At 37.0% G+C, this 25,633-nt stretch overlaps 2 protein-coding genes across 4 annotated transcripts; both read right to left on the bottom strand.

The window, feature by feature from the left end:
• Positions 1–702: 702 nt before the first annotated feature.
• On the bottom strand, positions 703–15,138 carry LOC131322726 (small ribosomal subunit protein uS13c-like). 2 transcript variants are annotated; one of them, XM_058354146.1, is made up of 4 exons: positions 14,956–15,138; positions 14,333–14,557; positions 12,903–13,080; positions 703–721 (listed from the first exon to the last, which is right to left on the bottom strand). In XM_058354146.1, the coding sequence occupies exons 1-3, from the start codon at positions 15,073–15,075 to the stop codon at positions 12,913–12,915; spliced, it is 513 nt and encodes a 170-aa protein (XP_058210129.1). In that variant the 5' UTR covers positions 15,076–15,138; the 3' UTR covers positions 703–721; positions 12,903–12,912. The 2 variants fall into 2 exon arrangements, with proteins under 2 accessions (XP_058210129.1, XP_058210128.1); XM_058354145.1 differs by lacking the exon at positions 703–721 and adding an exon at positions 9,144–9,562 and having other exon boundaries at positions 14,956–15,137.
• Positions 15,139–18,678: 3,540 nt separating this feature from the next.
• LOC131322727 (small ribosomal subunit protein uS13c-like) lies at positions 18,679–21,545 on the bottom strand. Of its 2 annotated transcripts, none has more exons than XM_058354148.1 (3): positions 20,502–21,545; positions 19,471–19,695; positions 18,679–19,052 (listed from the first exon to the last, which is right to left on the bottom strand). In XM_058354148.1, the coding sequence occupies exons 1-3, from the start codon at positions 20,640–20,642 to the stop codon at positions 18,948–18,950; spliced, it is 471 nt and encodes a 156-aa protein (XP_058210131.1). In that variant the 5' UTR covers positions 20,643–21,545; the 3' UTR covers positions 18,679–18,947. The 2 variants fall into 2 exon arrangements, with proteins under 2 accessions (XP_058210131.1, XP_058210130.1); XM_058354147.1 differs by having other exon boundaries at positions 18,889–19,023.
• Between the last annotated feature and the right edge of the window lie 4,088 nt (positions 21,546–25,633).

The following is a 25,633-nucleotide window of genomic DNA, read 5'->3' as shown; positions in this document are numbered from 1 at the left end:
GTAGTGTCTCCCAGTATGACGAATGGAAAAAGAAAGCTACGAGTAGGAAATGTATTAGTGGGGACTAGAAGAAATAAGAAAAACAGATTAGACAAAAGGAATGGACTATGAAGATAATATAAGATATACTCTCTTCGTTCTTAAATGAGAGTCTATTTTCACTTTTTCTATTATTTTTATCTTGTTTATATCTTTCAATTTATAATATTTTTTATAATTTTAAAGCTAATTGAAATCTATCAAACAAATATCCATATTGGATATTTTTAGCATTATGAATTGAAAGATGTAAACAATTTTTTGAAGTGTCCAGAATAGTAATATAGACTCTCATTTAGAAACTGGGGAATATATGATATGTGGAGAAACTTTTATGTACACCGGGGATACCAAGGGGGTTGGTATCTCCTCCGGTGCGTTTCACATTTTTCAGCCATTTTCCAATCACTTTTTAATGATCGGCTTTGTTCATTTTGTAGAGTTCGGCGAAAACTCGTTCATTCTAGAAATCGTGTTCATCGGATTTTATTTGATACATGATTGGCACACATGAAAATCACAAAAAAAAAATTCAAAATTGGGTTTCGATTCAGTGTGTTTTTGGACAAAAAAAAGAAAAAAGAAAGATACGGTGCTCTTTTGAGCTCATGAATCATAACGTACAGCCGTTTCTGACCTTCTAATTAACTTGGCTTCACCCCAGCTAGTCTTGACCTGCATTCTGTCATTTAAACCGAAGCACCTCTAAGTACCATACATTAAACAGAAATGATACTGGTACATTAAAAGGGCTCAAATTATCTGTACTCATTTTTACACACAGTGGCGTTGTAATGAATTTTTAGCCATTAGATCAAGCTTTTGCGCACACGATTTTTTTTTTGGATTTAGAACATCATAGTACTGATATGCTTACCGCTTTTAGAGAAGCATGCCGCCATCAGGAATGGAATCGAATTAAGTAAAAGTAAGAGAACAAGAAGCAAAACAAGGCTATTAAACTGATGAGATAAATGAGATTGGTGGTTTGAATTTGATCGAGTTGATCCATCTCTGTGTGTGTGTGTTGAGGTGTATATATTTGAAACTTTAACTGCACCACATTGTTCAGTATATATTTGAAATATCTAATATACAACATATACGTTTAACATTAAAATATATTTCGAACGTACTTTTGAAACTTTAAATATTAAAATTAGTAATTTTCATAAATATGAAAGTTACAACGCTTTAGGATATTATTCAAACCTCATTTGAATTATCTCAATTGGAGTTCTGAGCAAAGAGTTATGCCCAAAATATATTTGGTGACAAAGCGCAATTTATAAATTTCGTCACCAAAGGTACTCATTCGGCAACGAAATACATTTTTCATTGCTGAAAGCGTAAAAAGGGATACAAAATATTTTTTGTCGTCAAAGATAACAATTTGGGGACGAAAAGATATTTCATCACCAAATGACCCCCCATTTGGCGACAAAATAATTTTTTTGTCACCAAATGGTTATCTTTTGCGTCAAAAAATAATTTCGTCCCTTTTTTTATGCTTTCAGCAACCAAAAAAAATGTATTTCATCGTCCAATGGGTACCTTTGGTGATGAAAATATTGTTTCCGTTGCTAAATAGATATAATTGGTGACGAATTTATTTTTTTGTCACCAAATATACTCATTTAGCGGCAAAATTAAATTTTGTCGCCACTTTTTTGTCACCGAATATACTGTTTTTTTGTAGTGTAGATTTCTAGATTAATTAGAATATCGGCATGCATCATTCTCTTCGCCTTGAAGAAACTCATCCTCGTGTTTATATAGTTGAATTCGCCGTCCGCATCAAGCTTGTAACTAGATAACATAGTTGAACCATAACAAAATAAATTAGGCCCAATAAATTTTCAAACAAGATAAATACGTTTATTTTGCATAGAGCTATGTATACAAAAAGTTCTCCATGTTTATGTAACTGTTGATCGAAAATCCTAGAGCCGCTCGTCAAAACTAGGGCTGCAAACGAGCCGAGCCGAGTTTTACTATGTTCAAGTTTGTTTATTAAGTTTTTAACGAACACGAGCTCGAGCTCGAGCTCAGTGAAACTTAACGAGTCGAGCGGGCCTTGGCTTGACTCGAGCTCGAGCTTGTTCACGAGCTTCAACAAACCAACGAAAAATGTATATATATCCTCGCATAGGCTTAATACAGCCAAAAATATTTTGATTGTGAAGGTATATATCTTTCATTCTCCTATGGAGCGGAGGTGTACTGGTGTTGGTGTGCGTGTGCTCTCGCCTCCCTTGGTTGACTGGAAACTGAAAACGAAAAGAACAAATTATGAAATTACAATAAAAATCCTAAACTTAAGTGTATATATCCTGGCTCGTGAACCGACTCGAGCCGAGCTGATCCTAACTCGAGTTTGGCTCGTTTACAAAACAAGCTGAAAAAATCGGCTCGAGCTTCTTCTTTTAACTTTCGAACCGAGTTTGAACGAGTTATTAACGAGCCGAGCTGCGATCGGCTCGCGAACAGCTTGGTTCGTTTGCAGCCCCAGTCAAAACACCACTTACCCGGGCCCATTAAAGCGATTCACGCAGAATCATTTATCACAAATATGCTTGTGCCTTATCCTCTTACCCTTTGTCTTGTACTGGCTTAGCAAAAAAATAGAATCATTAAATATCAGGTGAGGTGTCAATTTGTTAGTAGACAACCATTTAACAAGGGGTCGATACACGGAAGCGGTGTATAATTTAAACTCATGATCTAGATATGTGATCCCACTTGTTAAAAATCATGACTCTTATCATTATGTTCGAAAATCTCGAAATGGTCCTCCAATTCCGGAGAGGCGACTGGACTTCAGATGTTTGGCGCACCAAAGAAGGTGGAGTGCTTGACGCGCAGGCGACCAGACTTGAGGTGCTTAATGCACCAAAGAATGAGGAGTGCTTGACGCGCAGGCGACCGGACTTGAGATGCTTGATGCACCAAAGAATGAGGAGTGCTTGACGCGCAGGCGACCAGACTTTAAATGTTTGGCAAAGAAGGTAGAGTGCTTGACGCGCAGGCGACCGGACTTGAGATGCTTGATGCACCAAAGAATGAGGAGTGCTTGATGCGCAGGCGACCAGACTTTAAATGTTTGGCAAAGAAGGTGGAGTGCTTGACGCGCAGACGACCAGACTTTAAATGCTTGATGCACCAAAGAATGAGGAGTGCTTGACGCGCAGGCGACCAGACTTTAGATGCTTGGCAAAGAAGGTGGAATGCTTGACGCGCATGCGACCAAACTTTAGATGCTTGGAACAACAAAAGAGTGGTTGGTGACCCACCAAAGAAGGAGAAGAAGTTGGATTGCTTGACGCAGCCAAACTTTAGATGCTTGGAGGTGAAGTGCCGGGCGCACCAAATTAAGAAGGTGGAGCCTTGAGTGGAGGACTACAAGAGTACTTAAATCTTAATTAGTTCAGAGGTGGAATTATGAGTTCTTTCTGTGCCTTGAGACATCAATGGTCGTGAAGTAGTATTAAGGGAAATTTACACTTACATCCCCTGTACTATTACTAATTTGAAGATACACTTCTTGTACTTCAAATTTAAGCACTTACACCTCTTATATGTAAAAATACAGGGGGTATAAGTGCAAATTCTCCTTCTTTCGCTTCAAAGTAAAGGGATGTAGGTGCTTAAATTTGAAGTGCAATGGATGTGTCTTCAAATCAGTGATAGTACAGGAATTAAGTGCAAATTACCCAATATTAAATATATTTGAAATATCTAATATATATAACATATACGTTTAACATTAAAATATATTTCGAACGTCATTTTGAAACTTTAAATATTAAAATTAGCAATTTTGATAAACATAAAAGTTACAACGCTCTAGGATATTATTCAAATCTCATTTGAATTATCTCAATCGGAGTTCTGAGCAAAGAGTTATGCCCAAAATATATTTGGTGACAAAGCGCAATTTATAAATTTCGTCACCAAAGGTACTCATTTGGCAACGAAATACATTTTTCATTGCTAAAGCGTAAAAAGGGATACAAAATAATTTTTGTCGTCAAAGATAACAATTTGGGGACTAAAAGATATTTCGTCACCAAATGACCCCCCATTTGGCGACAAAATATTTTTTTTGTCACCAAATGGTTATCTTTGGCGTCGAAAAATAATTTCGTCCCTTTTTTTATGCTTTCAGCAACAAAAAAAATGTATTTCATCATCCAATGGGTACCTTTGGTGATGAAAATATTGTTTCCGTCGCTAAATAGATATAATTGGTGACGAATTTATTTTTTTGTCACCAAATATGCTCATTTAGCGGCGAAATTAGATTTTGTCGCCACTTTTTTGTCACCGAATATACTTTTTTTTTTGTAGTGTAGATTTCTAGATTAATTAGAATATTGGCATGCATCATTCTCTCCGTCTTGAAGAAACTCGTCATCAAGTTTATATAGTTGAATTCGCCGTCCGCATCAAGCTTGTAACTAGATAACATAGCTGAACCATAACAAAATAAATTAGGCCCAATAAATTTTCAAACAAAATAAATACGTTTATTTTGCATAGGGCTATGTATACAAAAAGTTCTCTGTATTTTTGTAACCGTTGACCGAAAATCCCAGAGCCACTCGTCAAAACACCACTTACCCGGGCCCATTAAAGCTATTCACGCAGAATCATTTATCACAAACATGCTTGTGTCTTATCCTCTTACCCTTTATCTTGTACTGGCTTAACAAAAAAATAGAATCATTAAATATCAGGTGAGGGGTCAATTTGTTACTGGACAACCGTTTAACAAGGGATCGATACACGGAAGCTGTGTATAATTTAAACTCATAATCTAGATATGTGATCCCACTTGTTAAAAATCATGACTCTGATCATTATGTTCGAAAATCTCGAAATGATCTTCCAATTCCGGGGAGGCGGCTGGACTTCAAATGCTTGGCACACCAAAGAAGGTGGAGTGCTTGACACGCAGGCAACCAGACTTAAGATGCTTGGTGCACCAAAGAATGAGGAGTGCTTGACGCGCAGGCGACTAGACTTTAAATGTTTGGCAAAGAAGGTGGAGTGCTTGACGCGCAGGCGACCAGACTTTAGATGCTTGGCGCACCAAAGGAGTGGTTGGTGACCCATCAAAGAAGGAGAAGAAGTTGGATCGCTTGACGCGCAGGCAGCCAAACTTTAGATGCTTGGAGGTGAAGTGCTGGGCGCACCAAATTAAGAAGGTGGAGCCTTGAGTGGAGGACTACAAGAGTACTTAAATCTTAATTAGTTCAAAGGTAGAATTATGAGTTCTTTCTGTGCCTTGAGACATCAATGGTCGTGAAGTAGTATTAAGGGAAATTTGCACTTACATCCCCTGTACTATTACTGATTTGAAGATACACTCCTTGTACTTCAAATTTAAGCACTTACACCTCTTATATGTAAAAATACAGGGGTATAAGTGAAAATTCTTCTTCTTTCACTTCAAAGTAAAGGGATGTAGGTGCTTATATTTGAAGTGCAATGGATATATCTTCAAATCAGTGATAGTACAGGGATTAAGTGCAAATTACCCAATATTAATCTATGTTTCATTTCAGGCGCTGCTATTCGCAGCCCTTTATTTTCTCCCATAACCTACTACATTTCGGTAAATGGTTGTTGAAAATCATACATAACATTTCGGTAAATAGCTGTTGAAAACAAAATTATATTTCAGTAACATGTCGAAAATATGTTCAACTTTTGGTAAACAACTGCCGAATATACATTTTCGGAAAATAGCTGTTGGAAAAAATATTATATTTCGGTAATTGGATGCTGCCGAATATGATTTTCAACAACCATTTCTCACTCTCATCAGTGGTTATGTCTCCAAAGTATGTCGAATGGAAAAAGAAAGCTACAAGTCGGAAATGTTAGTGGGGACTAGAAGAAATTAATAAGAAAAACAGATTAGACAAAAGTAATTAATGGACTATGAAGATAATACTCCTACAAATCGTTTGATTGCCCAATTTTGATTGATATATAAAAAAATCTATTGTTTGAAATTTAAAACATTGATTCCTAATTTCTTTTCTGTTTTAATGTATGATTTTGCTATCTTCAAATATATTTGTTCATTTCGTGTGATATTATTGCTTTTCAATTTGTATGAAAAACGCATCACTCTAAACTTTAAAGCATATAAATAAAAACATTTATTTTGCATAGAGCCGTGTATACAAAAAGTTCTCTATATTTTTGTAACCGTTGACCGAAAATCCTAGAGCCACGTACTCTTGAAAACACCACTTACCCCCGGGCCCACCCAGGCCCATTAAAGCTATTCACGCAGAATCATTTATCACAAACTATGGTTTCACAAACATGCTTGTGTCTTATCCTCTAACCCTTTATCCCCCTTGTGGACTGGCTTAGCAAAAAAATAGATTCATTAAATATCAGGTGAGGTGTCAATTAGTGGACAACCGTTTAACAAGGGATGGAATATGGATACACGGAAGTACGTTGTGTATAATTTAAACTCATAATCTAGATATGTGATCCCGCTTGTTAAAAATCATGACTCTGATCAATATGTTCGAAAATCTCGAAATGGTCTTCCAATTCCTGGGAGGCGGCTAGACTTCAGATGCTTGGCGCACCAAAGAAGGTGGAGTACTTGACGCGCAGGTGATCAGACTTGTGATGCTTGGTGCACCAAAGAAGGAGGAGTGCTTGACGCGCAGGCGACTAGACTTTAGATGTTTGGCAAAGAAGGTGGAGTGTTTGATGCGCATGCGACCAGACTTTAAATGCTTGGCACACCAAAGGAGTGGTTGGTGGCCCACCAAAGAAGGAGAAGTTAGAGTGCTTGACGCGCAGGCGACCAAACTTTCGATGCTTGGAGATGAAGTGCTGGGCGCACCAAATTAAGAAGGTGGAGCCTTGAGTGGAGGACTACAAGAGTACTTAAATCTTAATTAGTTCAAAGGTGGAATTATGAGTTCTTTCTATGCCTTGAGACATGAAGGATTGAGTTAATACTAGTATTAAGGGGAATTCGCACTTACATCTCCTGTACTATCACTGATTTGAAGATGCACCTCTTGAGCTTCAAATTTAAGCACTTACACCTCTTATATGTAAAAATACAAGGGGTATAATTGCAAATTCTTCTTCTTTCACTTCAAAGTAAAGGGATGTAGGTGCTTAAATTTGAAGTGCATTGAATGTATCTTCAAATCAGTGATAGTACAGAAGTGTAAGTGCAGTTACCCAATATTAATCTATGTTTCATTGCTCACTCTCATCGGTCGGTAGTTGTGTCTCCCAATATGACGAATGGAAAAAGAAAGCTACAAGTCGGAAATGTTGGTGGGGACTAGAAGAAATTAATAAGAAAAACAGATTAGACAAAAGTATTGGACTGTGAAGATAATATAAGATACTCCCTCCGTCCCTTTTTTAAAATTCAGTATTCTATTTGGGATGTCCCTTAATAAGTGTCCATTTTGTAAAGTTAGAGGGTAAAAGTTGGTACATTTTCCATTTTGCTCTTAAAAGTATATTCCATTTTGAAAAGTTAGTGAGTAAAAGTGTAATGATGATGTCTCCATAGAGAGTAAGTAGGGAAAGTGGAAGTAAAAGTTGATGTGAAAGGTGTAATGATGATGTTTTCTTAATAAGTTGGAGTTACGAAGCGAGACACTTAAAAAAGAATGGAGGAAGTATAAATTATACGTGTACGATAGTATTTGTGGGTTGATTGATCTATTATGGCCAATCGTTTGATTGCCCAATTTTGATTGATATTTTAAAAAAAAAACTATTGTTTGAAATTTAAAACATTGAATCCTAATTTCTTTTCTGTTTTAATGTATGATTTTGCTATCTTCAAATTTATTTGTTCATTTCGTGTGATATTATTGCTTTTCAATTTGTATGAAAAACCGCATCTCTCTAAAGCATATAAAACTTGGACTTGAAATAATGGATTATTATGGAGAGAGCTTTTTCAAACTTTTGATTAATAAGTGCCCCTCCGGCTTGTGTTAAATTTTTGGATTCGTCACTACTTCACGACCATTAAGATAATATGAATGAGTAACAAATCAATTTTTTACGAAATTGGAATCATATGCAAAATTCTCTCTATATTCTGTGATTGAAAAACTATACTACTTGTAGACCCAATCTTTCGTTGCTTTCTTACAATTAGGGGTTACGCAAATGAACAGAGTTGCTTGCGAGTAGCTCGAGGCCCGGTTCGTTAAGAGTGCGGCTCGGCTTGACTCGTTTATTTATCGAGCCGAACTTGAGGTCGAGTTTTAGGCTTGTGTAGAAGCTCAACAAGAGTCGAAAAAGCTTGGCTCGTTTGCAGAGGCTCGTTTAGTGAATAAACTGGGCCGGTTCCTTAAGAGCGCAGCTCGTTTAAAAACGCTCTTCCAAGACCTAGCTTGAATACTATAAAGTTTGGTTCGGCTCTTGCTCGTTTGCACTCCTACTTTAAATCTCGTCTCACTTATCGACGTGAACCCAGTAGACAAATAATTTCCACAATATGGTTTAACAACAATGTCACGGCCACAAAATTCATGCATTACATTGACGTGCCACCAAATGCATTCCCATGGAGTTCATCAAATGGCACAGTAGTTAGGCGTTTCCATCTTAAAACTCTACCCAAACGATCTCCTTAGACCCCGTTCACTTGCACGAAAAGGATGGGAAAAGGCAAAACACCAGTTTGATAACCCACATGATAGTTAGGCGTTTCCATCTTAAAACTCTACCCAAACGATCTCCTTAGACCCCGTTCACTTGCACGAAAAGGATGGGAAGGATGAAAAAATCCACTTTTTCACTGAAAAAAAAAAATTCCCTGCAAAATACATCTTGCCAAAAGAAATGAATTTTAATTTTCCTACAAGATTGCTTGTCAAAAGATCACACAGAAAAATAAATTCTATTCTGTTACTTCATCTCACTTCACTTTTCCTAGAAATCTATTTTTCACACAAAATTCCCGACAACTGAACGGAGCCTTTAATTTTGTGAATCAAATGTCCCATCACTTACTCGACGTTAATCTCAACAATAATGCAACAATGATCGCATTTGGTGATCATATTATGAGTATCATACGATGTTTCACTTAATACATTTATATAGTACATGACAAGATTGATTTGCTCCATGTTCGTACCAACCAATATCTTGGTAACACATCACATTTTTTATATGGTAGAGTTTACATCTTTCCAATAACAAAACATAAACCAACAAACAAGACCAACATCAGTTCACAACCATGTAACACAAACTCCTCAACGAAAAAAAAAAAAAAAAAAGGCAAAACACCAGTTTGATAACCCACATGATAGTAAATTCTTAAGTCATCTTTGGCCAGGCATATTGGATTGTTTTATGTATAGCATTTTCTTTAGTAATGATAGTTAGAGGCAGGGTGAGATACGGTGCTCTGGTGAACTCATGAATCACAACAGCCCCCATTGTTTCTGACCTAATTGACTTGGTTTCACCCCAGCTAGTCTTGACCTGCGTTCTGTCATTTAAACCAAAGCAGCTCTAAGTATCAATATCCTAAACAACCACCATACATTAGGGTTTTAACATTAAAAGGGCTCAAATTATCTGTACTCATTTTTACATACAGTGGCGTTCTAATGATTTTTTAGTCATTAGATCATGCTTTCGCGTACACGACTTTTTTTTGATTTAGAACATCATAGTATTTCTATGCTTACCACTTTCAGAGAAGCGTGCCGCCATCAGGAATGGAATAGAATTAAGTAAAAGTAAGAGAACAAGAAGCAAAACAAGGCGGAACTTAGGAGTAAACGTCTTCCAATAAACTGATGAGATAAATGAGATTGGTGGTTTGAATTGATCGAGTTGATCCATCTGTGTGTGTGTGTTGAGGTGTATATGCAATACTGGTACTAATTCTGAACGTGAATACTCGATTACACAATTGGACTCCATCCTTAAAGGCGGGAAGACTTTAAATCCTAGTGTGCAAATCTTCTTGGGGACAAAGGAATGTGTGACTTGCCTAATTCAATTGACTTTTAACACATTGAAAGAAACGTGTCAATTGATTTCCTATCAGCATGATTTTAGACATAATTGATATTCTCAACGATTTCTGAAAGATGACTTAAGAAGTTTGGTGATATTCCTATCGCAGTTGTTTGGATTGAAATTTGAAAAGTTTTTTGAAAAATAGTAGGGGTAATAAGTGGAGAGAGATAAAGAGAAAAATATTGGAAATAGGAGGAATCTAGGGGGTATTTTTTGAAAAATTCTTTTTGAGAAGGGAAACAAACACAGCAAATTAAATATTTGAACATTGAAGTAGGCCTGATAAGGGCGCACAAAAAGGGTTGTGACAGAAGCGGGCAAATGGTAAAATTACTTGTCACACAACTGTTTCCACAAAGTATTTCGAGATTGGAATCATAACATTTTCGTTCTCTTTGCTTAGACATCAAATTCCTCAAAACCTGCACCAGCAGAAGCTTCATACACTTAGTCCTTTAGTAACCACATGTACTAGTGGGGCGTCAAGTACTCTGGGTGCTAAAATCTACTCGTCATCCCCATGATGGAATACTAGAACGCTATCATTCTCAAGGTGGGGTATCCTCGTACTTATGTCCACAGTTTAGAAACCTCCTAATCATGACATGAAGAGGGGATCGATTCGTCTCCATGCACCCTTTCTCTCACTGTACTCCTTCGTGTCTTTTAAACTTTCATTTGTGGGCTCTACCACGGTCTCCACGATGATGAGCTGAACTTTTATCTTTCATTTGAAAGTGTCGTGCAGAAGAATACTTTTGCAGAAAATCAAGTTGATTGAACCTCGAACGTAAACAAATTTTATTCTGTCAAGCTGGTTTTTTACTGAGATGTTTGCTTATGTGGTCTACATGGATAACTTTGGAGCTGAGTCTCTCCTAGTTCCCAATGGTTGTTTTGCTACTCAGTAACGGCAAGGACAGGATTCTCAGAAGTGCCAAATGCGACCAAAAGCATGACAGAAGGAACATAGAAGTTGCAAAACCATGACATAAAATCTCTACTAATCACTATAAGGTCCTAACCTGTATAGCTAATCTCAAGTTCTCAACCATAATCTTCACTTGTGTTAGTGAATTATATGAAGCCCTGCTGCATCATTCCATACATAACAAAACTAAATTACTGATTTAGCCAGTATTCTTCTGATTGAAAAGGAGAGGGAAGGTACATACTACATTCTTATTCTAAATGATAGGAGATCAAATCCTCCTACAATGACTACCTATGCTTTCAAGTAATGCAGCAGATTTCAACACCAAAAGGTCAATAAGGTCATAAACTGCGGATAAATTTCACAGCACAGGTATCTTGATGGAAACATAGAACAGTGAATTTCTTTGTTTACAAAAAACCAACAGATGTACGCATTGTTAGGAAAGCTATGAGGCAGTTCCCATAGCCCCATTTCAAGGGCCTCAGTTCTTTCAATACCTCACATTTAGATATGCAATCTAGGGTAACACCGGACAGTTTTGCATCATTCAAGAGGTTAAGCTATTTCATCTCCACCTTACGTAGCAAACAGATGAACAGGATGGTACAAACAACAAAGCAAAGGTCGCCAATGGCAAATACCAAAGGAAGCATAGTTGCATTTGTTGTGGAAAGATGTCCGGATATTATCTCTTCTTGTAAGATAAACAATGAGGAAAGGAATCGAAAGTGGAAATTCTTTTCCTCAAGGATTATGATTTAGTCTTTTGCAGGTTCCATCTATATTTGCATATCAGATTAGCAGCAAACTAGAAGTTGGTGCCTAATTGCAAGTCTGAAACCAACTATGGAAAACCTTCATACATTTGAGATTTGAAAACATATGCACACCAAAACTAGATGCAAAGAACCAACAACACTGGCCTAGTGGTCAAATCAGGAATACATGAATTACGGATTTTAGGAGTAAACAGAAAAGATACAAACCTAAATTGTCCTATTCAACCCACCCAACCCCACCCCCACCAACCACCACAACTTCCACCCTCCAAACGACAATTCCAGCAATTGAATACAAATTCACTAGTGTATATGTAGAGAGCAAATTTTTGAAAAAGCATGTATGTACCGACCAATATTCTTCACATAAGAGCAATAAAAGAGCTTCAAGTTATGGAGTGTCTCCAAAGTGAATACTGACATTATCAGAATAAAACGTTTCCATATAAGGATAAACTTCCACTATTTATGACAGAAGTTGAACTGTTGGAAAAGTCATCCAGGGGTTGATCCAAAGCCTCAAGAACTTTCAAAACATTTATACATACGTACAAAATGGCATCTGCTACAAAAAGGCATGGGACAGAGACATTATCTGGATTCCACCATAAGAAAATCTTGAGAATTGGGAAAACTAAGCAAGGATTCATAAATTATCAAGGTATACAGTTGCAGAAAATGAGTCAGGCTACAAACCTAATAGCTTTATTTCTTGATCCTATGTGGTTTACTGTATATCACATGCATTAATTTTTTTTTTTTATTAACTTTTGCTATGAAATTCCAAAGCTTGTGTCTAGTCATGTCATAACAGAAGACAGAACAGGACAAGTACATTGCAATGATGAACCAATTACAGAACAAGTGAACAACCAGAAATCAGATCAAATAGGAGTTTCCTACCAAAAGGACTGGAGGAAAAAGCATTTTACCATTGCATTTCAAAAGTGAACACAAACTAAACAAATTGCAATTCCAAACATCATAATTCAACTTCACCAATTTAAAGCAGTATAATTTCAACTACAACAAGGTCCAGCTACAAAACCCATATCAATTTCCATCAGTTGAGAGAAGTAACAAACCCATTTTCTGTTAACGAGGTGCCTTCTTTCCATCCAATGCACTATGCATTCCCTTCCGACAGATCCGAGCATTGGTTTTCGTTCGTTGTCCTCTACAAGGAAGCCCCTGAATGTGCCTTATCCCCCTGTAGCATTGAATATCCTTCAACCTTTTAATGGCAAGATCATTGGATCGCATCTGAAGCACCCAAAACCACGAGTTATAGTCTATTCACAGATGTATGGGTACATAGAGTACATAGGGACTAAATTAATTTTAATGAAAGACAGTCGGTATTATTCAACTGTTTAGTTACCTTTTTTTAGCTTCCGTCACAATATTTACATCACATCGTCCCTAATTACGTCGTCTTATATGAACTTTTTTAAACTTTGATCCATAGTTTATACTTTTCCTGATTCCCCTCGTCGAGACAAATGATTGATCTAAATATTTGACTCGAATCTAGTAGAATTTAACAGAAACAAAAGAGACTTGGTCAAAAAGACGCATAAAATTTAGGCCAAAGGGGCCATAATATATTCCTAATAACAAAAGATATGCATATGGACTTCTCCACATATCTATACTCCACCTATATTCCACATATCAACCAAGAGTATTGCCCTTGGCACCGCCGAGTCATTTGTAGAGGACCGGCCAAACTCATGTCAAGGCCAAAGCTAAGGTCACATGACTCACATCGCGTTCTACAGGCAATAAATAGTATATTTCGCCACAACAAATGGTTATGGAGACTTGAACCCAAAAATTGAGCGAGTTAGCACTTAGCACTTATCCATTGAACCTATCACTTGGTAGTAGATATATGTGTACATGAACAATAAATTTACTAGCCTCTACCAAAATGCAATGCATGCCTGAAACATAGTGACCGAGTTTCAAAAACTTGCTCATACCAAACTGAGGTGTTAGTTTATAGTATGAAGTTATTATAAAGAGAGTAAATTCTATTCACCATGGGTGGAAATCATCCCATGGTTTCCACCACCAACTATGGGCCCCACAAAACTGTTTTTGTTATAATCTGAATTGTCCATTCTGTAGGGTAAGTAGAGCAGTATATCCACGAAAAAAAAATTAGCTTGATTGGATATCGATAAATATATCAAAACTTGAATTTTGGTTTACAGAATAAATGGTCATAGATTTTGAAGTTAAACTACCATGACTGTCCATTTCCTAAATCGAAATTCGATTTTTAATAAACCTATTGATGTCCGATCAAGCTCATTTTTAGCGTGAATATACTATTCTACAGGCCATACAATATGAACGATTCAGATTACAACAAAAAATGCCCGATGAAGCCCGTAATGGGCGGTGGTGGAAAACCAAAGTTTCCTCCACAGGTGGAAAGAATTTTATCTCTATTATAAATACAACTAGAGAACTATCAATAAAGGGGCTTGTGAGAGAGAAGTATTACGAGTTGGAAATCAATCAAGTAGCTGGAAACTTCATCCCGGAGCGAGTTGATTTCCTGCTGGGACAGGTCCTTTGTGATTTTGTTCTCAATGTTGAGGTCACAGAGGATTTGGTGCGCTCTGGTGCGGCCAATTCCATGGATGTACTGTAAAGAGTATTCCACCCGCTTGTTATCCGGAATCTCCCTCCCTCCCACTCGCACGCCCCTGATGCTCAACCCGAGATGCTGCGAGCGAAAAATGATATCAATTACCATTACCCTAAATCCAGAAGGATTGTCCGCAGTTCTGCCCGAAAAATGCACCCCATGCAGTTGGTTTTCTGGCCCTTGCCGGACCTAATTATAAGTTCCGTTCACATTGTAGAAATCGTCGAAAAGCTTAAATTTAAAATCATGTTAGTCGGATGCCAACTAAAATATGATAGAATCACAAAAACAACTCAGGATTGAATTTTGCTGGGTTTTAATAGAGTGCGTAGAAACCAATTTTGATTTGTTTTCACATATCAATTGATATCCGATTAACGTGACTTTAAACCTCAAACTTAGCGTTTCGGAACCCATTATTGAATCAGGTCCGGAAACTGGAGATTCAGAAACAGAGAGAAGGGGAAATGCGATACCTTAGGAATAGGAGGGAGAGAATTGAAGCTTGTGGTGGTTGAAGTATTACTCGTGAGAGAGAGGGAGGGGTTGATGAAGCCCCGTGCAACCGAGAGTCGAGACGTTGCTGATTTCAGCATTGGGCGGAAATCGAAAGAAAGAGACGAAAGAAACCCTAAACTTGGTTTTAAAGTCGGATCAAATCGCAGCCTTCTCCTTCGTGTAGTGTAGGGGCGGCTGTTAGCCGTCAGGTGGGGTTTGAGGTTGAGGTTACTAATGCCTTGTTTTGTAACTATGGAAAAGAAAGGAAAGAAAAATTAAAAAAAACTCCTCCTTTTTTTGGTTTGTGATGAAAAAGAGAAAAATACTGTAATAATCAAACAATTATAAAATAAGGCTTACGAGCAATAAACTTTCCTCAAACTTTCTTATTCTTTTTCCTTTCGTTTTTTTTTTTCTCTTTTTCTTTCCTTCGTTTTTCATTCGTACCAGACAAGGCATTAGTACTAAATATAATTTTCTCACTCACTCCTTTTTAATCCTTTTAACTTAGGCAGACTTGTGATTCAAATTAGAGTTTTTTAAGAAAGATCCCTCGAACTATCACCGTTTTTTCTATTTCATCTTCGAACAATCCAAAATCCACTTATTTTGTTCCAGCACTAACTCCATCCACATTTTTCATCCAAATACACAGCACATGCCAAGAAAATGACATAATGAAGGGCAAAAATGGGATTTCCTCTCTTAACTCCCAAATACGGCTTAACTCTCTCTCTCTCACACACACACAAAAACCACCAGACACAATGTGCGTGATACTATGCTTTATTTATTTATTGTGGCAAAAAAAAAAAAAAAAGAGGCTCGGTGGTGGCAGCGTGTGCTGGAAATGAGCAAGCTCATCATATGCTGTGGCGGTGGCGCATCACTAGATCATTATTTGTGCCACAGTCTTGGTGGTTTGCCACCAGATGTGTTGGGAAGGGTGGAAGTACTATTTTGCCCTTACATTGGTGGGGGAATATGCCAAGTGCTATGTTTTTGACGGAAAATGTGGATGGAGTTAGGGCTGAGACGAAATAAGTGGATTTTGGATAGTTCGAGGACGAAATTGGTGGTTTTGGTAGGTCGAGGACGAAGTAGAAAAAGTGATGATAGTTCGAGGGATATTTTTTATTAAAAAACTCTTCAAATTATGATTCAGTCACTAGTTTATGAGCTTCTCTTTTGAAAACCTCCATTATGAAATTCGTTCGACAGAAATCCAAGAATTAGATTTCTTAAATGCTGGAGTACTATTTTAGTGCAGTAAAGATATTAAAATCGTTTGCAGAGAGTTTAATGTTTTTTGGGTGATTTTAGAATTCTTAGAGTATTTATAGGATAAGGTTTTACTAAACCTAGCTTAGAAACATTAAACGTATAATGGTGCACGTATAATAAAGAGATAAAAGAGAAGTTTGGAGAGAATGGGGAGAGGTTGAAGGATAATTGTGACGGTAATCTAAATGTGAGGAGAAATAAGATTTACCATGGTTTGTCTTGATAATCCAAATCATTCATTTCAATGGTCCAATGTGTAATTCACCCATAGGAAAAATTAAAGCTTGTCAATATCGTTAAATGCATGGTCGAATCATATTATGATTCAGTCACTAATTTATGAGCTTCTCTTCTGAAAAACCTCCAATATGAAATGCGTTCGACAAAAATTTCAGAATTACATTTCTTAAGTACCGAGTAGTACTTTTAATTATGAGGTAAAAATATTACATTAGTTTGCAGAGTTCTATATTATTTTGGGTGATTTTAGAATACATTCTAAGAGAATTTATTGGAATAAGTCTTTACTCAACTCGACTAAAAAATATGGAGCGTGAGAGTGTGTATACAAAGAGAGAAAAGAGAAGTTTGGAGAGAATGGGGAGAGGGTGAAGGAAAATTCTGACGGTATTCCTAGTGTGTGGATAAATAAGACTCGTCGTAGGTAGGCTTGTCAATGGACCGGATTCGATCCGGATCCGATCCGAAAAATTCGATCCGGATCCGGATCCGAATCCGATAACATCGATCCGATAATCCGATAATCCGGATCCGATAATTCAATACGGATCCGGGTCGGATCCGGATCGGATCGGATTAAATCCGTTATCAATCCGAATCCGAACTTTATTTTTTTTAAAAATTTTAATTTTTTAAAAAAAAATAGTAAAATTTTTATTTTGAAAAAAAAAATGTTTAAGAAGTTGTATTTTTATTTTTATTTTTTATTTTAATTATTTTAATTTTTTTTTCTGAAAATAATTTTTTTTTGAAAAAAAAATTGTATTTTTTTGAAAAAAATATTTTTTTTTGGCTAAAATTTTTGAAGTAAAAAAAGTTTCCGGATCGGATTCGGATTTTCGGATCGGATCCGGATTTTTCGGATTCGGATCCGGATTCTCACTATCGGATTTGAGTCTTATCGGATCCGGATCGGATTGTGTCTTATCGGATTCGGATCCGGATCCGGATCTGTCGGATCCGGATCGGATCCGGCCCATTGACAGGCCTAGTCGTAGGCGTTGAGTGCCTAATATTATGGTTTAAGCTTTGTTTGGAACTTAAGAAAAGAAATAAAAATTAAAAAATTTCTCTTTTATTGTTTGATTGGAAGAGAAAAACAGAAAAAAATAACAATTTCAAGTTTTGTAAATAGTAAATTTCTTTCTTCCATTTTCTTTTCTTTTCTTTTCCGTTCTCCCATTTTCCCTAAGTTCCAAACAGAGCAAAATAGTTTCAAATTAGTCTTTTGCAAATTGCAAGCTCCATCCATATTTGCATTAGTTTGACACTAGACGTTGAGTGCCTAATCAAATGTTGTTAAACTATCGGAAGTCTTCATACACTTGAAAATAGAAAATATATGCACATGAGACTCGACTCAAGAATTTGGCTTTTGAAGGAGGTTTTTGTGCTAATGATGAGTGGAGAGAAATAGATTGAGAAAATTTATTGAAGATCATTCGCAATGGTTTTGAGACCCAAAACGAACAAAACCACCACTCCCAAAACAGCCAAAAAAAAACCCTCCCAAAATGAACCACCGCCCCCTCCAAACAACAATTTCAGCAATCGAATTCAAGTTTAACACTAATGCATGTGTAGAGAACAAATTCTGGATAAGCACACATGGAGAGAGCAACATACTTCATGTAAGACCACTAAAGAGCTACAAGTTATGGAATGTCCCCAAAGTGAATATTGTCCTTATCAGAATGAAACATTCCTGTTATATAGATATACTTCCACTACTTAAAACATCTAATTAAGACACAAGTTTAACTCTTACAATCCTGGAAAAGCCTTTCAGATCTGGTATTTGCTGCATATGCAGAATGGCATCCGGTACAAGGAACCACGGCACAAAGAGAAGCTCGACTTTACCATGAGGTAATTTTGAGAAACTGAAGAAGGATTCATTATTATCATGGCATAGAGCTGTAGACAATAAGGCGGGCTAACTAGATGAAGGCAATGAAAGCAACAAAGCGATGATGAGGTGTGCGAACCTAATAGCTTTATTCTTGATGGTAGATACTTACTACCATGCACAGATTTTTTTTTTTTTTTTTTCGTATGTATGAAGTTCTACAACTTAGTTACACATATAATAACGATAGATAAACCAGAATATTAAGACTATGAGTAAAATGGGACGATAAGTTGATAAACATATTAAAGAAAAAGTGAACGAGAACTAAAATCAAGCAGGAAATTTCCTCCCAAAACTCCAAAAGGACTAGAGGACAATGCATTTCAAGTTTTAACCATGATAGTCTCAAAAGTGAAAACAACCAAAAGTAATTGCAATTCCAAACATCATCAATTTAATATCATCAATTTAAAGCAGTTTAATTTCGCCTACGACCAGGTCCAGCGACAAAACCCATATCAATATACAGATAAGACTTAATTTCAACTACGACCAGGTCCGGCTACAGAAAGAGAGAAAAAAACCCATTTCCAGCTAATGCGTGCGCTGTCCTCTTCCAGGAAGCCCCTGAATGTGCCTTTTCCATCTGTACCACTGAATTTCCTTCAACCTCTTAATTGCAAGCCCATTGGATAATCTCTGAAGCACCCAAAACCACATAATTTTACAAACTTGCACACAGTCTTGTATATACGTGCAACTATAAATTTATTTGCATCTGGGCAAATGCAATGCTTGTCTTGAATGTAGAATTCTTTCTCAATCTACATATATATAACAGCTATAGCAAATATGGGGCCTTCCCAAATTGGGCTTAAAGCCCATGCTGCACTTGCCTAAGGGCAAAGCCAGCCCTGTCGCCGGGAATGTGGAAGTACTAAAAGGAGAGAAGAACGGGGGGTGGGGGGGTGTGTGGGAAATGAAGCTATAAAATAATAAGAATGTGAAACGGCCAAGCTTCAAAGATGTGTTCATACTTGCTTTAAAATATGAATTAGTCTAAACAGAAGTAGAGATCTATCCAACTAAAAAAGGGATTTTGAGAAAGAAATATTACGAGTTGGCAATCAATCAAGTACTTCGAAACTGCATCCCGGAGAGAAATGATTTCGTGCTTGGACAGGTACTTTGTGATTTTATTCTCCATGTTGAGGTCACGGAGGATTTGGCGCGCTGTGGTGTGGCCAATTCCATGGATGTACTTTAAAGAGTATTCCACCAGCTTCTTGTCCGGAATCTCCTTCCCTCCCATTCGCATGCCCCTGATGCTCAACCCGAGATACTGCAAACGAAGACTGATACCAGTAAGGCAGTAACCATTACACTAAACCAAGAAAGAAGGAATGAGGTTGTCGGCAGTTCTCCCAAAACTACACCCCCTTCCACTTGGCCATTTTCCGGCCCCTCGCCAGACCTTATTCAATACTCAGTTTGTTGAAACGCTTCCTTGAGGTTTAAAACCATATTATCTGGATACCAATTATTATGTGATCGGAACACCAAACCAACTCATAATTGAATTTCACTGAGTTCCAATCCAGCGTGTAGAATCCAATTTTGCTATTTTAGCGTTTCAATCACTTAATATTTTTTGAAAGACCAGCTTTCGCGCACTTTGACTATTCCTAGGGACCAATCCCACCGCCAACACACAGGTGTCCCAATTAAAGCCAAAGCTTTCCTCTAGATGGCCTGGCCCCAAAAGAGTTGATACTTGATAGCACTGAATAGATTTCGAACCTCAGACCCGAATAGATTTCGAACTTGAGACCTTAGGAGGGAGCAAACCCCTAAGTCGACCACAAGGCCAACCCCTTGGGGTTTCAATCACATAGTAAAATTGGTATCCAATTAACATAATTTTAAACCTCAATGTGGTGGCAACCGATTATTGAAATAGGTCCGGCAACTGCACCGTGCAGCTTCCGGAGAACTGCCGACAAGCCCAAACTAAGTTCTGGAAAAAAAAAAAAAAAGTTTTCACTGTTTATAGTACGCAATTAAGTTGGATTGGTTTTACCGCAATTTCTCAACAACCAAACAAGTGAATAGGAGATACAGAAACGGATACAAGGGGAAACGCCGTACCATTGGAATACGAGGAGGGGATGAAGTGGGGGAAGAGAGAGAATTGAAGCTTGTGGTGGTTGCAGCATTACTCATGAGAGAGAGCGACGGGTTGATGAAGCCCCGTGGAACCGAAAGTCGAGACATTGCTAGTTTCAGCATTGGGTGCAAATCGATGGAGTGGGACGACGAAACCTAGGGGTTCCAGAGGTACTGCAAAACTTGTCTAATCGAAGTTTCTCTCTCTAACTTCCTCTCGCCCCTGGTTTTCCTCAGACTTCAGCGCCTGGTTTTGGGCGGGGGGGGCGCCACCACGCCTCCTCCTCCCCTCCTCCTCCCTCCTCGCCTCTCCTCTCTATCCCGTTCGTTCTCTTTCTGAGATCCCCAGTTTGGGGCGGCGGTGTTGTCGCAGCCGGCGAGGTGCTGTTTTTAACGCCGGCCTTGGCGGCGTTTTGGGCTCCCCTGCCTGTCTTCTCAGCCGGAGTTTCCAGATCTGAAGTTCTCGAAGGGCGGCGGCGAGTAATAAGGTGTGCGGTTGGGTTGAAGTTTTTTTTTCTTGTTCCTCTGGCTGTCTTCAGCCCTGTTTCTCCGGCTGTTTTTTCAGTCCGGTTTTTTGTTTTTCGGTCTGGATTTCCCTAAATCCGGAGTGTGCGGTGGTAGGCAAATAACTTTGCGTCTAGTTTTTCTGTGTCTGGTTTGGTTTGGTTGTTGCCTCTGATCAGTGGTCTGCCCAAAGGAAAACCACTTTTGTGTTTTTGTTTTGCAATTTCGCCGGCATTTTTGGCTTTGGATTACTGTATTGGGGAAGACAGATTTCTCTGTGCTGCTTTGATTACTGCGATTAGGGTTTTGATTGTGAAGGGAATTGTTTGTCTGGTTGCATACTCTACGTGTCCCGACCCTGCCTTTGAGTATGTGGCGGTGTGAAGATGTCCCTGCTCCCAGACTTCAATTAGTCTTTCCGGTTATTCCTGTAATACCCTTTTCGTGGTTTTGATTGAAATCTGTAGATGCCGTATGGCGTTTTTTAAATATGAATGACTTTCGAGCGGATAAAAAAAAAAAAAAAAACTATCGAAGCTTTAGGGGCGCTGCTGTTTTGCAAGGCGATTTTTTGGTTAAGGTGTCCATATTATGCTAAGCTAAGGCTGCGAATGGTTCGGATCAAATTTCTATTAGTCCCAATTTTAATCCACCAGTCATGACTTTTCAAAAATAAAATTCGTATTCAAATTAAAAGTCTCATGGTTCGGTTTCAATTCGAATTGTGAGTTTTGTCCATAGATTGCATCAACCAACAATACAAAAAAATCTGAATTTTCAATTTTTTACGTATAATTCAATAGTTCCCAAAGAAATAAGAAAAATCGCTTCAATAAAAATAAATACATTACACATTACAGTAACTCAATAATTCAATAGTTCCCAGCAAAGTAAACACATTACACCAAGTCATTAAATAAAAGTAAACTCATTGCACATTACAGTACTTCAATGAAAAAACCCACCAAAGTACTTTAAAAAAAAAAAACCCACAGCGGTAAGGAAGTACTTCAATGAAAAAAACATCAACGTAGATTTTTATAAAATTAATTTATAAAAATATGTGTAAAATAATTATTATTTACTATATGTTACATATGTATTATATATATTTTTATTTTTTTAATATATCACGGTCTGGTTCGGATAATTCACAGTTTTCAAATGAAAATCCAATCATAATCCGTATTTCACGGTTTTTTAATTTTTGAATTTGTGTCTAGACCATTAGTCCACGGACAAAATCTAAAAGATACGAATCGATTTGGTCCGATTTCACGGTTCACCAGATTTTTTGTGCATCCCTATATTATGCATTGGGCCCATGAACTTAGTATAATTTCCTAACTCACCCCTTTTTTATCTTTTCCAACTTAGGCAAAGTTGTGATTCAAATTATGATTCAGTCACTAATTTATGAGCTTCTCTTTTTTACTTTTTTTGATTGATCTGCTATGAGCTCCTCTTTGAAAACCTCCATTATGAATAACGTTCGACTTTAATTTCAGAATTACATTTTCATAAATGCTATTTGTATGCTGTAAAAATATTACTCCTAACTTTGGCATTTGGTTTGGTTTTTGGCTATTGGTTTCAGATTTTGCTTATGATGTTTTTTGGCGGCGTTGGTTTTGGTTGTAGGTTTCAGGTTTTTGATCGGTTGGCTTCTTACCTTCTTTTGGTTTTGATTCTCGGGTGATGTTTTGTCGGTATGCCTGAGGTCCGTTTAAATCTTTGTAATATTTTTTAAAGATTAATAATATCTTTTTGCTTAGCAAAAAATGTTACTCCTAAGCCAAAAATATTACATTAATTTACCAGAGTTTAAATTTTTGGGTGATTTCAGAATCCTAAGCGAATTTCAGGAAATAACTATTTACTAAACCTGAGTGATAAATGTTGAGCATATATGTGTGTAGTCGCGGACGGATAATTTGTACTCAGCGGAGGCCTGAACCACATGTATTTTTAAATTAATAACAAAAAATATAGTTTATAATATAAATATTGCAACTTATTAGTTTTGAGAAGTCGAGATTGTATACATATGCATAATCACATTTAATTTTATAACCACGACCAAAAAGTCAATAACTTGAGATTTTGGGGATTTATTTCACACATGTACAGAAACTTTATAAACTTTTTGTTTTTTCATTCAAGAAACTTGCAGGGGCGATCCTATAAAACTTTCCAAATTAACCTAAAAATATGTATAATTAGTGGAATAATTGAGAGATGTGTAGGGGACCTGGGCCCCCGCTTACACCCCTATATCCGCCCCTGTATGTGTGTACGTATAAAGAGAGAAAAGAAGTTTGGATAGAATATGGGGAGAGTGCGAAAAAAAATCCTGACAATAATCCTAATGTGAGGAGAAATAAGACTCACCAAGGGTTTGGTTTGATCAATTCACGGTCCATTGTGTTAATCACTCATAGAAAGAATCAAATTTGTCAATATCGGTAAATGCGTGTTCGAATCGTATCACGAGGGTCGAATTTTAGATGAACCCCCATAGTTCGAACTAGGCCTGTCAATAGACCAAATTCGAATCCGATAATGTTAATTCGATAATCCGAATCCGGTAATTCAAATACGGATCAGATTGGATGGGATTAAATCCGTTATCAATTCGAACTTTTTTTTTTTAATTTTTTTTAAAAAACATTAAATTTTTAATTTTGAAAAAAAAATGTTTAAGAAGTTGTATTTTTATTTTAAATTTTAAAAAAAATTCGGAAAATATTGTTTTTTGAAAAAAAAAAAATTTTTGCTAAAATTTTTGAAGTAAAAAAAGTTTTCGGATCGGATCCGGATTACTACTATCGAATTCGAGTCTTATCGGATTTGGGTCTTATCGGATTCGAATCTGATCCATTGACAGGCCTAGTTCGAACCGTCCATCTTCTCAAAGCAAATATAAATCGTTGAGATGTGATTTGCAATGTCTAATTTATTTAATTTTAGGAATAAATATTTTTCCCAAAGTTAGGGCTATCAAGTAGGACAAAAGTGATGATGTTTAGGCTTTTATGCCTTTCAGATTAATAACACTTCTCTTCTTTTGTCAAAAAAAAATATATATATTTAAAAGGAGGAGATGGCTTTCCTGCACTTGGGAAGCAAACTGCACGCCATGCGGTCCTCATTTTCGGTGTCCTTTCTGGGCCTCGTTCGATGATTAGAATCGTTCATATAATAGAGCTCGGTGAGTACTTTGACCATGAAAAAAATCATGTTAATCGAAGTCCGATAAGTATCCAACCGAAATAAGTTTCTCTTCAAACGGATTGGTTGAAGTGAGTTTAATCCAGCGTGCATGGTACACTTTTTCAAAGAGAAACATGTTTCGATCCGATACTGATCGGAATTTTACTAACAAGATTTTTTTTCATGGTCAAAAGTAATCGCCGAGCTCTATGTGAACGATGTCGATCATCAAACGAGGCCCGAAAAAAACACCGAAATGGAGAACTGTAGGGCATACAGTTTGCTACCCAACTGCAGGAAAGCCATCTCCTAAACTATTTAAAACCGGATAGGAGCATGTGTTCGAAAAAGATAACAATTACAATATACAACCACAAATACTTTACAAACACTCATATCTTTTGGTGGATCTCAGAAATTGGATGTGTAGTGTATGTAAGTTCCAATATGAGTGGAGTATTTATGTAAGTGGAGTGGTTGTAGAATGATTAAAAAAATAAATTAAGTGAATGCTAGAGTATATTTAAGAGGGTGTTCTAGCAATCAAGTTGTTAGGTGTGAATAAGTTGTTTAGAAATGTCAAGTTGTTTCCGGTAGTAAATAAGTTGTAGATGAATTTGTTAGTAAAGTTACTGTAGCAATTTTTTTTTATTGACAACTTTTTTGTTAGTGTGAACGAGATTTGGTAAAATGCTAAAACTTATTAATTAATGTAAACTAGATGAACCTAATTTTTTTTTCCCCCATATTTTGCTATTGGAAACATGGCGTAATACGAATATGTTGAGGAAACAAATTAAGGAACTTGCCATCGACTTCCCCTTTTCGAATTGAGCAAAGTTATAGTCAATACAAGAACATCTCTTATTCTTACCAATTTTCTTACAATAAAAACATAAAATTGAGCAAAGAACTAATCAAGCCATTATCAATATAGAATGAGCTGATATTTTTTTAAAAATGATTTAAACAAATTGAGCAACTCTAATCATTTGTGTGGAATTTCAAGATGGGTCCTACACAACGCTTTGTAAATTTGGTGTACACCAAATGGTATTGCTATTAGGGCTGCTCGCGGTCCAGTTCGGTTCGGATTTCTAGAAATCTGAGGACTGAATCGCTAGTCACGATTTTTACAAAATAAAATCCGTGTCCGGACCAAAAGTACTACGGTCCGGTTCCAATCCGATCCGTAACTCGCGGATCAGTTACGGTTTTGTCTACGGATTTTAGAAAAAATAAAGCTTAACCATATATCTCACAATAAAAAGGGAAGAAGGTTACATTCAGAATTAAGTTTAACACCACCAGAAAGTACTTGTTACATAAACTACTAAAGGCTTACTTTAGAAATCAAATTCAAAAGAATCTAAAACACTAGTAGAATTGTATCATTA

This window comes from Rhododendron vialii, chromosome 4a, assembly GCF_030253575.1.
Source record: "Rhododendron vialii isolate Sample 1 chromosome 4a, ASM3025357v1".
Lineage (NCBI taxonomy): Eukaryota > Viridiplantae > Streptophyta > Magnoliopsida > Ericales > Ericaceae > Rhododendron > Rhododendron vialii.
The sequence above is the reverse complement of the archived record's forward strand: the minus strand, read 5'-3'. Positions and strand labels throughout refer to the sequence as shown.